This window comes from Xenopus laevis, chromosome 6L (assembly GCF_017654675.1).
Source record: "Xenopus laevis strain J_2021 chromosome 6L, Xenopus_laevis_v10.1, whole genome shotgun sequence".
Classification (NCBI taxonomy): domain Eukaryota; kingdom Metazoa; phylum Chordata; class Amphibia; order Anura; family Pipidae; genus Xenopus; species Xenopus laevis.
In genome coordinates, this window is record NC_054381.1 from 90737566 (window position 1) to 90751597 (window position 14032).

The 14032-nt window shown below is 34.9% G+C and overlaps 1 protein-coding gene across 4 annotated transcripts in view; it reads left to right on the plus strand.

The window, feature by feature from the left end:
* The window catches only part of mylk4.L (myosin light chain kinase family member 4 L homeolog), a 97315-nt gene that overhangs the window by 61375 nt on the left and 21908 nt on the right, over positions 1-14032 (plus strand). For 3 of the 4 annotated variants that reach the window (XM_041566264.1, XM_041566265.1, XM_018267735.2), the window contains 3 exons: positions 6409-6493; positions 8269-8827; positions 11589-11875. In XM_041566264.1, the coding sequence (XP_041422198.1) occupies positions 6409-6493; positions 8269-8827; positions 11589-11875 (931 nt within the window). The remainder of the gene's footprint in view (positions 1-6408; positions 6494-8268; positions 8828-11588; positions 11876-14032) is intronic. The other variant, XM_041566266.1, reaches the window with a different exon arrangement.

Here is a 14032-nt window from a genome sequence, read left to right on the forward strand (position 1 = left end):
GGAAAGTGTCTACGACACTCACATGCTCAGTGGGCTCTGAGCAGCTGTTGAGAAGCTAAGCTTAGGGGTCGTTTTAAATTATCAAGCAGAAAATTAGGTTGGCCTGTAATATAAGTTGATGCTACAGGGCTGATTATTACATTCTGCATTGGTTGAATTGGTTGCATTGGTTTCTGTGCTGCCATGTAGTAATTATCTGTATTAATTACTAATCAACCTTATAACCAACTGGTGGTTTGAAAGTGCTCCAGTTACATTGTATAGGGGCTGTAATGCACATTGACAGTGATATACTGAACACCAGTGTCCAAGATGGCACACAGAGAACAGCAAGCAATTCTTTACATATTAATGTGTCATTTTGGAGGGTACTTGGTAATATGTAAAAACTAATAAGCTATGTTTAGCTTTTCTTTAATTCTAAACATAATTAAACAAAAACAAGGGCTGATTTCATCCATGACACAACTGTAGAGTGTTGGTGTGACCTTCTCTTTGAACTCCCACTTTGTATCCTCTCAGACAGAAAGACAGATGCTTTGAGTTAGACATTTACTATTGCTATAAAAAGGATCAAGGGTTGGAAGTGACAAAGCATTTGAATTACTAGAGTGTTCAGTTACAAATTCACCCTTATGGAAATGCTCATTGACTTTCACTGAGTGAACTGTGAGCCACCTTGCTACTATTGCTATTTTAAACACAATACATCTGAAACACAGCAATGTAATACTTGTGTAATACTTACCAAAATGTAGTTGCTTCAAACACTGGCAGTGCACATAGGTTTTGTATAGTTAAAAGGTTTCTGTACATAAAAACATATTGAAGGAGACATATTGTGAGAATGGGCCAGGCATTGTACTCTGAAATATAGAAGAAATGTTCTTGATAAAAGTAGTGTTGCAGCTTGATTTATTGAAAAAAAAAACAACTAGGCCTGCACATCTGTCCCATTACTGCTGTCTCCTTACCCAGACTGTGCAGGGAAGCCAACAGAAGTTAGGACACTGTACTGTAGGATATGAACCAATCAGCAGCTGGGCTGGGCTGACCTGATAGGGAACTGAAATCTGTCTTTGCTTGTGTGACTACAGGGCTGTGATTGGCTATGCCCCTTCTACTGTGTTTCTGGCAGGGACTGTTATAACTCTGGCTGTAGCAGATCTATAGGGAGCTCCAATAAAGGGGCAATTTTTAAAGATAATATTATTTTTAAACCAGCACCATATATTATTTATTATTGCCCACAATATTGTTTTTTTAATTAAGCTATATGTCTCTTTTAAAGATTAATTGTAGTATATGCCAGAGAGGCCATAGTTTCAGAGGAGAGAAATGTAGGCTGACCTTTCTAAAAAAAAAAACAGAAGCTATGTAGATATGTATTATGATATTACATTGGAATGTTTAATCAAGCTATCCTTTGCTATACTGTTTATATTAGTAATGTTATGCTAGATTAATGAAAAATCAAATACCACATACTTTTGCTGTATATATAAGTATGTACCCACACTGTGAATTTCACATAAAAGAAAGTGTTTTCATCAATGTATAATGTAGGTTTGCCAAAGAATTTCTTTGCAATCATAGTCCTATAATATCTGCATATTCAATCTCGAATAACAATGAATGTATGTAAACCAATAATCAATTTAGAGGGTTAAACATTTTACTAATACAAGTAAGTAATTAATGGTTATGAACATGACTGATAGTTTAGTTTATATGTCCTAACCTTTCAGGTTATTGTAATTTTACTTGTAGGCTAAAGGAGGAAGTTACTGTTTCTGACAAAATTCTGTGTGTAGCATTGGGTACAATTTATAGTACTATAAAGAATAAAGAAATAAAGAAATGTGTGTGTAGCCTAACAACAAGTTTAGGAAATCAACCTTTTTGCAAGGATATTAATTGTATATATACTCAACACTTTGGGGCCTTTTTATCAAAATCTGGTTTTAATTATTTTTAGCGTTTTTTTTCAACCTCCACTAAACTCACATTTTTAAAAAACATGAATGTCTCCTTATCTATTAAAAAAATCTTAACAGAAAAGTGTGAACGGATAAAAACATGGAACGGATATGAATATGACAACGAAAACCTCAGTTTCATAACAATTTCTGTGCACTTACAAGCAAAAAAATTCCCAGCCTGCTAAAACCCTGAAGAAAAAAAGATTTTACAATTTGATAAGGAAAGCTCCCATTGACTTCTACATGACCTCTCAAGCTTTTAGATGGAGAAGTTTGCTATTAGAGTTTGTCATGCTTTTTACACTTAATAAATATCAAATGTTTTTTTTATTTAGGGTAATTATTTAAATACTCTTTTTTGTACTAAAAAGTTCAACTTGGGGAAATGAAAAACATATGAACCATAATAAATTAGTGACAAGGCAATTTACTTGTTATCCCAAAATCCCAATAAAGTATAACAAAAACTGTAAATTATAGACAAAGTGTGTCTCTGTAAATGTTGCAAAGTGTATTTTTATGCAATGGCAATTTAAATTGGGGAATTGAATTCTGTTTTTCAGAGCCGTGCGCTTCCAGAGCCATCTGTAAAGGATTAATTGAATTTGGGGCTTTAGAAGAATATACATTGACATTTCAATTATAGTATAACATTGGCATTTAGAATCTGGAAGGTTGTGCATGTTATGTATATGCTGGACAATTTGATATTTACTAACAGAGTGTGGACAGTCTGTACTCCAAATTCGATCAGCTGTCTTGCCATGTTGGTTTATTACAGCGTATTCGTTACATTTAATTTGAAACACCGTCTTCTGTTTCTGTATAGTCAAAAACAGACACACACGGATAATTTATCTTTTACATATGCACTATGGGATCTATTATCTGGAAAGCTTTTAAATATGGCAATATCATTTTTTTTTTAAAATATGTATTTATTAAGTTTTCAAAACAAAAAGAAAAAACAAATAAACATAAGGAATTTGGAAATACATAAAAGAGAGATATTAGCGTGCATTAACAATATTAAGTTACAAGCGTTATCCTGCTATCAATTTAAAAGCAACAATCTGCACAACATTACTTCCCACATGTATGATATCAATTAGTAAATTTAATAGCACCTCTTACTTAGCATCTGATTTATATGGTGGCTCCTGGGGGGCGACTGTGGATTCTGATTCTGTGGACAGTGTAGGTTTCGGATATATTGTTCCGTCTCTTGAACAGTGGTATTATTTAGCAGAATTTCTGCATCATACCACGTAGTTTGTCTAAATGCATATATTGTAAGATGTCTGATACATATCGGTAGTGAAGAGATGTAACCCATCCATGTTGAAAAGAATCTATCAGCAAGTTGCTCTCTGTATATAGTGGATTCCACCCAATCCATATGAAAGATGCAATGAAGTTTTTGTTTGACCATGGAAAGTGGGGGCGCTGATGAAGAAAGCCAATGATGGTTAGAGATTTCCAGTATTCTTGAACTTCTCCCTGGATACAAGGGCATGACCAAAGACAGTGTACAAGATCAGCTCTAGGTTGGTTACATCTCAGACAATTGTAAAATCTGTAATGTCATTTCCTGATATTTGCTGACAGAAATAGTTTGCATTGTTCTAGTATGGTATTGGAGTATTTGGGAGGCATCCGACTGTGGAATTACCGAGGTCCAATTGAGTAAAAAGGAGTCTGATGTTTCACGTGATAATGTGGTCCTGATTACTCGGTAAATATGAGAAGTCATTTTATCTATATTATATCTAGGCAATAATGTATTTAACGAATTATCCTTATCTGCCTGAGATAGGAGTCGCAGTACCTTTGTGGCATAATGGATAATTTGATTCAGTAACATATAATCCTCAACTACAAACGGGAATTTTTGAATTATCTTTTCCTTTGGTAATATAGTGAATGTGTCACTAATAATATCTTTGACTATTCTAAGATTTTGGTTATGCCAGTTTAATAAAGTCTTGCAGTTTTTTCCCCTAGGGAATGTTGGGTTACCAAACCAAGATAGATATATGGAGTAACTGGGTGTCAATTTAAACCTGCGTCTCACCGAATTCCATGCTCTATAAGTGTCAATAAACAGGGGGTGTTCGAGCAGATCATGAGGGATGTCTTTTAATGGGGAATGGAGAAGGGAGTTGAGGGATAAACTTCCAGCCAAGAGTTGGTCAAGATCTGTTGAAGTATATATATTTCTGGCGCTTTGTTATATTCATGAATATTTGGAAAATTTACTCTATCCTGTTCCCAAATAAAACTCCTTAGCATTTTAAGAAGTCTTTTGTGATCTGATGGTTAGATACTATAAGGCAGCATTTGAATTTGATAGAGCAACTTAGGAAATAAAATCATTTTAATTAAATGAATTCTCCCTAAAAAAGTTAGATTTAACGTGTCCCATTTTTTGAGATCCTGCTGGATATCGTCAATGGTGTGCCGAATATTAAGTGAGTAAATGTCTGTATGGTGTTTAGCTAATTTTATACCCTAGTATGTTATATGAGAGTGATATCTTAAAGGGTAGGTCACTGTTCCTGGATGTTATACTCCCCCGGTCTCCAAATTCCAGTGCTTCAGATTTTTTAGGTTTATCTTGAAGCCTGCAAAAGTACTGAAAATTTGGATAGTATCCAAGATCGTCTCCATTTCTATGTGAGGTTGGTTAACAAATAATAAAATATCATCCGCAGAGGCTGTTACCTTATGTCTTGTATGTCCTAATGGTATGCCTGTAAATGTTTTATTTAGGAGTTAGTGTTTTATTAAAGGGTCCAAAGCAATATTGAATAATAAGGGTGAGAGAGGACAGCCCTGCCTGGTCCCTTGTTGAATCTTAAATGGTTCCGAATTATATCCATTAATCGTTAGAAAGGACCGAGGGGTGTCATACAAGGCTTTAAATAGATTAAGCATATGGATTCTTAAATGTTGCAATTTCAAAAGTCTTCGTATGGCAATATAATTTTTAATGACTTGCCTATTATTTATTAATATTAAAATGCCTTTAATGTTTTCATTCATATTATCTAAAAAACATTTATCCAAAAAAAATTTCAGATAAAAAGTCCCATACCTGCATTTAAAAAAGAGGCGCTTGGCGTGTTTATACAAAGACACTGTTGTTTTTGCTCCCTTTCCATATTGCCTGATGAAGCAGGAAATGCCTGCGAAACGCATTGCAATACTGTTTTGTGAATAAACTATTAGTGAAAATTACCACTTTCGTTGGTGTCTGCTTGGAGGAGGTAAGTTCATTACTACCTCCTCTGAATTACCCATTGGGTTTTTAAGTGCTTTTAGCTATTTTTTATCCTTTTGGCGCCTCTGTTTTGTCTTACTACTAGAAAACCAGACAGGAATAAGGCAAGGACACGGGCAGGAACCAGGCTGGGAAATCACAGGAGGGCAATACGAAGGCTACATCCGGCTGTAAGACTTCAGTTGATCAAGCTTGAAGTGGCTTGATGCAGGCTTATAGAGGCCAATAATTGATAAATTACAAACACATGATTTGAACAAGGTGGGCAGTGGTGAGTGAGCAGAAGGTAAAGAAAACTGGATACATTTCAGAATAATGCCATGGACCAGCTCAAAAAGCCTGTGGTGGCTCACTGGAATAATGCAAAAACACACAGTCAAATGGCGTCCAGGTAGATTCTGACACTCTCCAGTGAATACATCTTGCGTTGTCCTTTGCAACTTTTCATTGAAAAGTGGTAACTTACCCTTTATTTTTAGAAATATGAATAGGGCTTGTGCTAAACTTTGTCCTGAACTTTAGGCTATTGTTTAAATCACAAAAAAATATGATTTTGTTATTTCTTTATCTAAAAACGGCAAACAGCCAAATTAAAGATACTTGTTTGCTCCTTGTGATGTAGATACAGATACAGTACGGGATCAGTTTTTTTCTGAAACCGTTATCCAGAAAGCTCCAAATTATGGGAGGTCGATCTCCCACAGAGTTCATTGTAAGCAAATAATTCTAATTTTTAAAATTTATTTCCTTTTCTTGTTAAATAAAACAGAACTGTGTACTTGTTCCCAACTCATCTTTAATTAATCCTTATTTAAGTGGTAAAAAAGTGTGTAGAATTACAAAGTCAATGCTGCAGTAAAAGGAAATACATTACAAATACTGTTTCATCAATGTAACATATGCACAAAGCTTTCTCAAACTGAAATTAAAAAATGTTACGAAAATTTAAAAATCACAGATGATCTGCTTTAGAAGCAAAGTGATTTGACATGGAAAGGCTAATTTAGCCTTATAGTAATATTAGCAGTAGGCAGCAAGGGTGTAAAATCAAAACATTTGGTATAATTTGGTACTTCAAAAATCTATTGCATCAATCTTTTTTTCTTCAGACAAGCAACAGACAAATATCTTACCTTTTTGCAGGTAAACAAGGATCAAATAAATGAAAAGAAGAATTGGCGTTTAAAGGGAACAAAATCTTTGAAGAAAAAGAAGCCACCAGATTCAGGTAGGATAAATGGTGTCTGATCTGATCTGAGTATAAAGGAAAACCAGACCTTAAAATACTAACTTATTTACACTGTATAAAACTAGCACAATATCTTTTTGAAATATATACAGTATATGTAAAGGTTTTGGACGCTTATTCGTTTATTAGGAATTCATCAGCTGCATGTAATTGTACTAAGGCTCTGGGCAATGGTGTAATTAGATGATACTGGGCCCCACAGCAAATTCATTTTAGGGCTCCCAACATATCCAGTGGTTGTCCTGTTTTACCAATATATGTTGAAATTGCTCATTAATTAGGGCCTCATGGAGCCCCCTATACCTCCTGGGCCCCCTGCAGCCGCAGGGCCTGCTTCCTCCGTAGTTAAGCCCCTGGCTCTGGAGTGAGTTGTGTAGCTCCTCACATGGCAGGTAATGGAGGACAGACATTTGCATTGAAGCAGATTACAAGCAGAGAAAACGAGACCATGTAAAAATAATGTAAATATGTGTGTTTTGTTAGATACTGTTGTGTTATTTTGCTATTATATTGAGCATTGCAAATGCACAGACACGTTTCAAATAAAGCTAGTAATTTGTCTGTGCTTCTATAGATATATATATGTAAATATATGTAAATTACATTTATTTATATATAACAGGTAGGTTTTTTGTGTCTAGCAATACTTTCATTTCTTTACTTGCTAGTAGTTGGCAGGTACATTTTTTGTCTCCTTATTTATTTCAGTAATATGTACTGGGAAACTGTATGTTTCATGAACTCTTTTTATTTGATTGCTATTGATAAGATGGTAAAGTGCCTAAGAGGAGAGAACAGATTTCTCAAATGTCAAACTGAAGAAAACTATTTCCAGCAGTTAGATATTCAGGGGTGCTGCTGCATGCCAAAGCAATTTGAGATTCTTGCCTCAGGCAGCAGTGCCTAATGGGTTACTAGTGTCAGCCAAAAGCTGCTTCTGGTAATTATTATTATTATCAGAATTTCGGCTCTCCAAGTGCAATTACACTCTCTGCACTAGCCATTTGACCTCTCCTCGCCACCCTCTGAAAAGTTAAGCATGGGGGGGGGGCATTTTGTTAACAAATTGACACATTAATCAAAGTCAAAACCTAGTTCCTGCATTGTTTTATAAAAAAAATAGTTTTATGTTAACAGGCCCACACAAGGTGACAGTTTTAAGGTGGACAAACTCACTCTACCACATTTATTTGAAAGTATAAATATGCAAAGTGATGCTGTCACAATGTACCATGTATGGTGGGATTTACCTTAAAGGCTTGCACCTTAGAGATGTAGTAAAGTTTACCTACCATAAATGTAAGTGATTGTTCATGCTGTGTGGGCAAATGCAAATGGTGCAGTTCTTAAATGAGTACTGAGTATGTATGTGAAGATTCCTTTTAATGCCCTTAACTCATTCTATGTATACATACAAACAAGTGGATATAATGTTGACTGGCATCACTTTACAAGACTGAACATTTTTGGTGAATATTATGATCCATGGTACCTTTTGTTACTTTTGCTACTCGGCCTTTGGCCTGATATGGTCATGGAACTCCTTGTTGACTTTTAATGTCCTTATATTTTAACATAACAATATACTAAGTTATTGCTTGTTATATGTTGTAAAACCGCTTTTTAACCTTTATAATACTGCTTTATCTGTTGTTCTTTTTGGCATTGCTACTAAGAGGAAATAAGCACTGGTATGTAAGCTACTACTAATCATATTGGCTATTACATGCTTGCTGTACTGTTGTTGCTTTTAGACCAAACTGCCCAAAGGAACCAGTCCTACACATATGATGAAAAGGTCCAAAAACTCAATCAGGAAAATCTAGAAAAGGCAACAGTTATCCTAGTCAACAGCAGTCCTCCAGAAAGCTGCCCAGAAGAGAAGAGTTGCATTTCTGTATCCATACAAAGTAGGGTACCAACTCCACAGGGAACACCTATAAATATCTCTGAAGGAAAGGAACACATATCTGCTTCTCCATATGAATATTCCAATGCTGAACTACTAGATAACATATGCGTTGAATGCACAGGCCATTATTCACCTGATTCTCAAGAATTTGAGGGAAAAACAAAGCCTGGCATTTTATTTGATGAGACTGATGAAAACATAGATGGTGAAAATGAATATGATGAATATGATGAAATTGTAGAGAAAGAGGACAAGTCTGATTTATATGCAGAAGAAGAAGAAGAAGAAATATCATTAAAAGACTATTGTAAAACAACTGATAACACAGCCACTACTCATGATGTTTCACAATGTCCTGAAGCTGAGGAAGTGGAAGGAACAGAATCAGTGTCCTCAGAAAGGTAAGATCAAAAAACATATTTTGAGTAAATGTCTTTCTAGTTATTTTTGTTATCCGATTTTCATCTGGGAAGAAAATATGTACATGTTACCATGACAGGGTTACAACATCTGCAGTGTAATATTTAAATGAGTTGGTACTGGTAGAAGTTTGAACATTGAATCTAATAAATGCAACAAAATTACAAATTGTGCACCTGATTAGCAAAGCAGATAATTTGTATACCTTGACATGTTCTGGATTTTGCCAGGAAGCCACATTTAAGTAGTAAATAATAATGATTATGGTTAAGCAGTGAGCATGCTACTGAAAAACTAGCTTATTGGTAGACCATATGTTGCGTATCACATGGTTCATTTAATAGCTTGCCTTTTTTGCTGGCATCTCTGAAACTATACACAATTTCTATTTTATAATACCAATTGGGATGTTGCTTTGTGTGGATTGATCCATTTGCCCCTCCAACCATTTCCTTTCGTATTGATATGTTGATTAAATAATCCCTTGGTTTTGCCCCATCTTGATGACAACAATTAAGAACCAGACTGAAAGTACTACCCAGTTTGTACACATTTTAGCCATATTTTTCTGAGAGCAGCAGAGCTAAATGCTCTCACATATATCTGTCTTCACTTACAAAGTGTGTAACCCAACATCACAGAACTAATTGCACTTTTCATTGAAACCGAGTTGTCAGAAGGCCAAACATAAGCAACCATTGATTTGAAATACTGCTCCATGTGAGGTTTAGTTAATACAGACTACTTGTTATCATATTTATGAAGATGTGTTAAGAGTTTAGGTATGCCATCAGCGTATACTGTCAGCAAATGCAATTTAAAATTGTCTTCAACTATGTTCATTGGTAGCATTGCTATTACATCTAGTAATTCTTTCTAACAACTCTCTTGTGCTGCATTCATCAGTTCAAGTGGTTAGGAAATGCCAAGAGGTCAGGTTTTAGGGATCCTACTGCCTGATCATATATGTTTCAATCAAAATGCTTGCACTTCTGATTAACCTAATGTACTCAAGTAAGGATATCTTGCTAAGCATCTTATCTTATCCTATTTTGGTGCCAGTCAATAAAGGATGCAGGGCTCTTGGTCGATGCTGATTCTGATAATTCAGTAGCTAGGAATGAGAATTTGTTGGGTCTGTTGATATAGAATAATGACTGATATTGAAAGCCTTTTATTTTAATTTTCATGATGTTTCATTTTTTAGTTTTCGAGAGTTTGAAAAGATTGGAAAGTAACATAGTGGAAACCAGTCAAAAGGAGCATAGCACATATGGGGCCAGAGCCAGTTACATGAGAAAACTTTATGTTATGGGTTATCACTGGAAAACTTATGGGCAAGCTTCAATTTGAGGAGAGAAACTTTTCTCCTAATTCTGTTTCAATTGTTTTCTCATGATGGAGATAGTGAAGCGTAATTTGATTATGGGATGGTGATTTTTGTAATCTATTATAGGCCAGATTCAAATGAGTGAGAACTTTATGGTTTATCATGTGAAAACATATAGGCCACATTCAGTTAGAGAAGAAAAGACATTTCTCCTAATTCAGATCCAGCTTTTCCTATACACTTCAACAGATTTTTCATGCACTATTTTCATACAGTGAGATAGATTTTTTTCATTGAATTGCATCTGGCTCTATGGCACAATTGGAATTGAATAAGGAGATAAGACTTATACACAGTAATTCCCTTTTAATACTATTTAAATTTAGAGGTGTTGCTGGGTGCATATGTGTGCTGGGGGGTGTGTTGGTGAAGAAGCCCATACTAAAGATAATATTTAATAAAGTGTGATCACAAACAAAAATATAGCTCACTTGTAATTAATGTTCACTCACTTGTATTACCCAATTTCAGGCTATGTAGAAGTATATAAACCAGAATAGAGATACTAAAAACAAGAGAAAGCAGTAAAACCCCACACTACCTTACTAAAATGAATTGAGATCTAATTATATAAGTGCTTAGTGCTATTATAAACATATGCTTAGTTCTCAATCAATTTAGCACCAACATACAATTAATGGTATTTCAATCGATTGTGTTAATACAAATAATTATGATTAAAGTGCTTAAGTGCTATAAATTAGGTGCTGTGACCTTCAACAAAATGTATCTACACACAATTGATGAATAATCTAAAAGTTCATGGTTCTTATATGAATTAAATAAGGTGCTAGTGCTGTAGTTATAATTTTAAAGTGAGTTCATGGTATCAAACAATTAAAAATAAAGCGTCAGCAATTCATGAATAAAAGTTAGAAATTAGAAAATAGTATAGAGGTGGAGTTGTCCCGAAGAAACTAGCTGCGTTGTTCTAAGCCCTGGGACACCACACGTGGGAGAAAGGCAGAATACTGAGGACCATGAACTCACTTTAAAATTATAACTAGAGCACTAGCACCGTAGCACCGTAGCACCGTATGAAATACCATTAATTGTATGTTGGTGCTAAATTGATTGAGAACTAAGTATATGTTTATAATAGCACTAAGCATTATATAATTAGATCTCAATTCATTTTAGTAAGGTAGTGTGGGGTTTTACTGCTTTCTCTTGTTTTTAGTATTTAATAAAGTGTATTTGCACATAAATATGGTGTCTATTTGTGCACCTCTAAGAGAGCGTAATTGCTTACTAAAATATACACACGAGAAATGTCTAAGAAGCAGCAATAAAACATTTTATTTTGACAATTTGATATTGATCCTACATACTAACAACTTTCTCTTTAACAGTGACAGTACTAATGTTACTTTGGCACTGCCAGAAAAAGATGTGTCACAGACAGAGCCCAGCTCAAACAGCAAACGTCGAGTACCTGATGAAACTCTTATTAAAGATGATACCAAGAAAAGCAGGGTTGACACAGAAGACACAGAAGTCAAGACTGATAAGACTAAAGATGTGGAAGAGATAACAATAAATCTGATCATACCTGACAAGGAACCAGAGAAAGATCATAGCATTAATGACAAAAAGGACCAATCTACTTATGAGGAGGAAAATGCGCAGTTTACTTTTGGTAAGAGCCCTTTATAACAACTCTGTTTCAATGCAAGTTTGAAGCCAGTGTAACAATTAATATTCGTAAGCAGTATATCAAGCTTTATAAGTTGCAGTTTCAGTGAAGAAACCACAAGAAATTGAATTTATGACCAGGATTGGGTCATTTTTCAAAATAGATGATCAGATCTTAGAGAGTTGGATGCTCAAATAACAGGTCAGAGTGACCATTTAGCAATTGTTCAATTATTGACAGTCTGGTCAAATTAAGACCCCCATCAGTATGTAGGGAGGATTATCTGGGAGTGCAATAGCTTCCCTTGCCTCTAAATTTCCCATTTAAACCACCCCTGCAACTCAAATGAAAAATAACAAAATGCAATATGGTCACGGAAGTTCATCAAAATAGTCTTGTCTGTGGCAAGCTAAAGGCTCAATAGCCTTGTATTTGCCTAAAAAAAAGTATTACACTTTCACAAGTATCACGGCAGGACAACAAAGAGTTCTTGCTCTTAAAGCATTCATTATAATATACCATCTATTAGAAAACTATTTGGCAGGGCCTTGAGGTGGTTGCAACATGGTGGACTGAATGAGTGATCTGCCTTTTGCCATTTAGGGTCATGACAACTTGCATGATAATTGCTTGTTTTCATTGCTTTTAACAATAATACTGGTAAATATGAAGAGTTATTTTAAAAATACTAAAGATGATTTATATGGTTTTGCAGTACATATACAATATATTGTATATTTGGTCCCTTGCTTTAGTAATGTGTCTGCCATAAGGAAGATGCTGCATGCAGTTTGCTCTAACATATACTCCCCTACAACCAGCCACATGAGTCTTTGGGGATTCAAGAAATTAGTTTTCTAATGCTCAAGCCTTTTGGCTTGAGCAATCATAAAGGAAACCCAGCTAAACTCACCTAAGGAAACACCTAAAAATACATAAAAGCTACCAAACTTTTTCTTATTAAAAGGGATTCTGTCATGATTTTTATGGTGTTGTTTTTTTTCTAAATTACACTGTTTACACTTTAAATAATTCACTCTACTGTGAATTTCATTCCTAACACAAGAAGTGTATTTTTTTTAGTTGTAATATTGGTGTGTAGGCAGCCATCTCAAATAATTTTGCCTGGGCATGTGCTTTCAGAAAGAGCCAGCACTTGGATGGAGCTGCTTTCAGACAGGATATTGTCCTACTCAATGTAACTGAAGGAGTCACAGTGGGACATGGATTTTTAATATTAAGTGCTGTTCTGAAATCCACCAGGGAGCTGTTATCTGGTTACCATACCATTGTTCGGCTAATGGGCTGCAGGGGGGGGGAGAAGGGAGAGGTGATATCACTCCAACTTGCAGTGCATCAGTAAAGAGTGACTTAAGTTTATCAGAGCACAGGTCATATGACTAGGGGCACCTGGGAAACTGACAATATGTCTAGCCCCATGTCAGATTTCAAAATGAAATATAAAAAAGTATTTTGCTCTTTTAAAAAATAGATTCAGTGCAAAAGTCTGCTGGAGCAGCACTATTAACTGATGCATTTTGAAAAAAAACCTTTTCCCATGAAAGTATCCTTTTAAGAAAGCACGCTCAGGGAAAATACTTCAACTAACAGGGGTTTTTCCCTGAAACCCTGCACAAGTTTCTTAACTCATGCAGATTTCTTCTATCATTGCTCGAACTGAAAGGCTCGAGCTGTAGTAAAACTGACACCTAAGAATTATGGGCCAGATTCAGTTTGATGAGAAAAACACGAAGCACATGAAAACCCCATTGAAACCCTACGTTGAAATCTTGAATTGAATTAAGCTGTAAATCTTTACCTTGCTTTCTCCTCAAATTAAATCTGGCCCAGTATCAGATTTTTTCAGATTTATCAGATATATCAGATTTTACTCTAGAATAAATTTAAATAAGTAGCTAAACTTAATTAATATAACTAAATTTACTGCAATAAAGAATTGCATGATTGTAAATATATATAAAACTTTAGCATTTTTAGAAATCGAATACAAATAAGCCAATATGCATTTGCTGTAAAATGGGAAACTGATTTTTCTTTTTGATTAAAATACAGAAATATATGTAAGACTAAACAGTAACTATACAATGGTCTTTTGTTTATGCTCTTTACTCTAGTGGTCTGAATTTTGGATCATTGCTT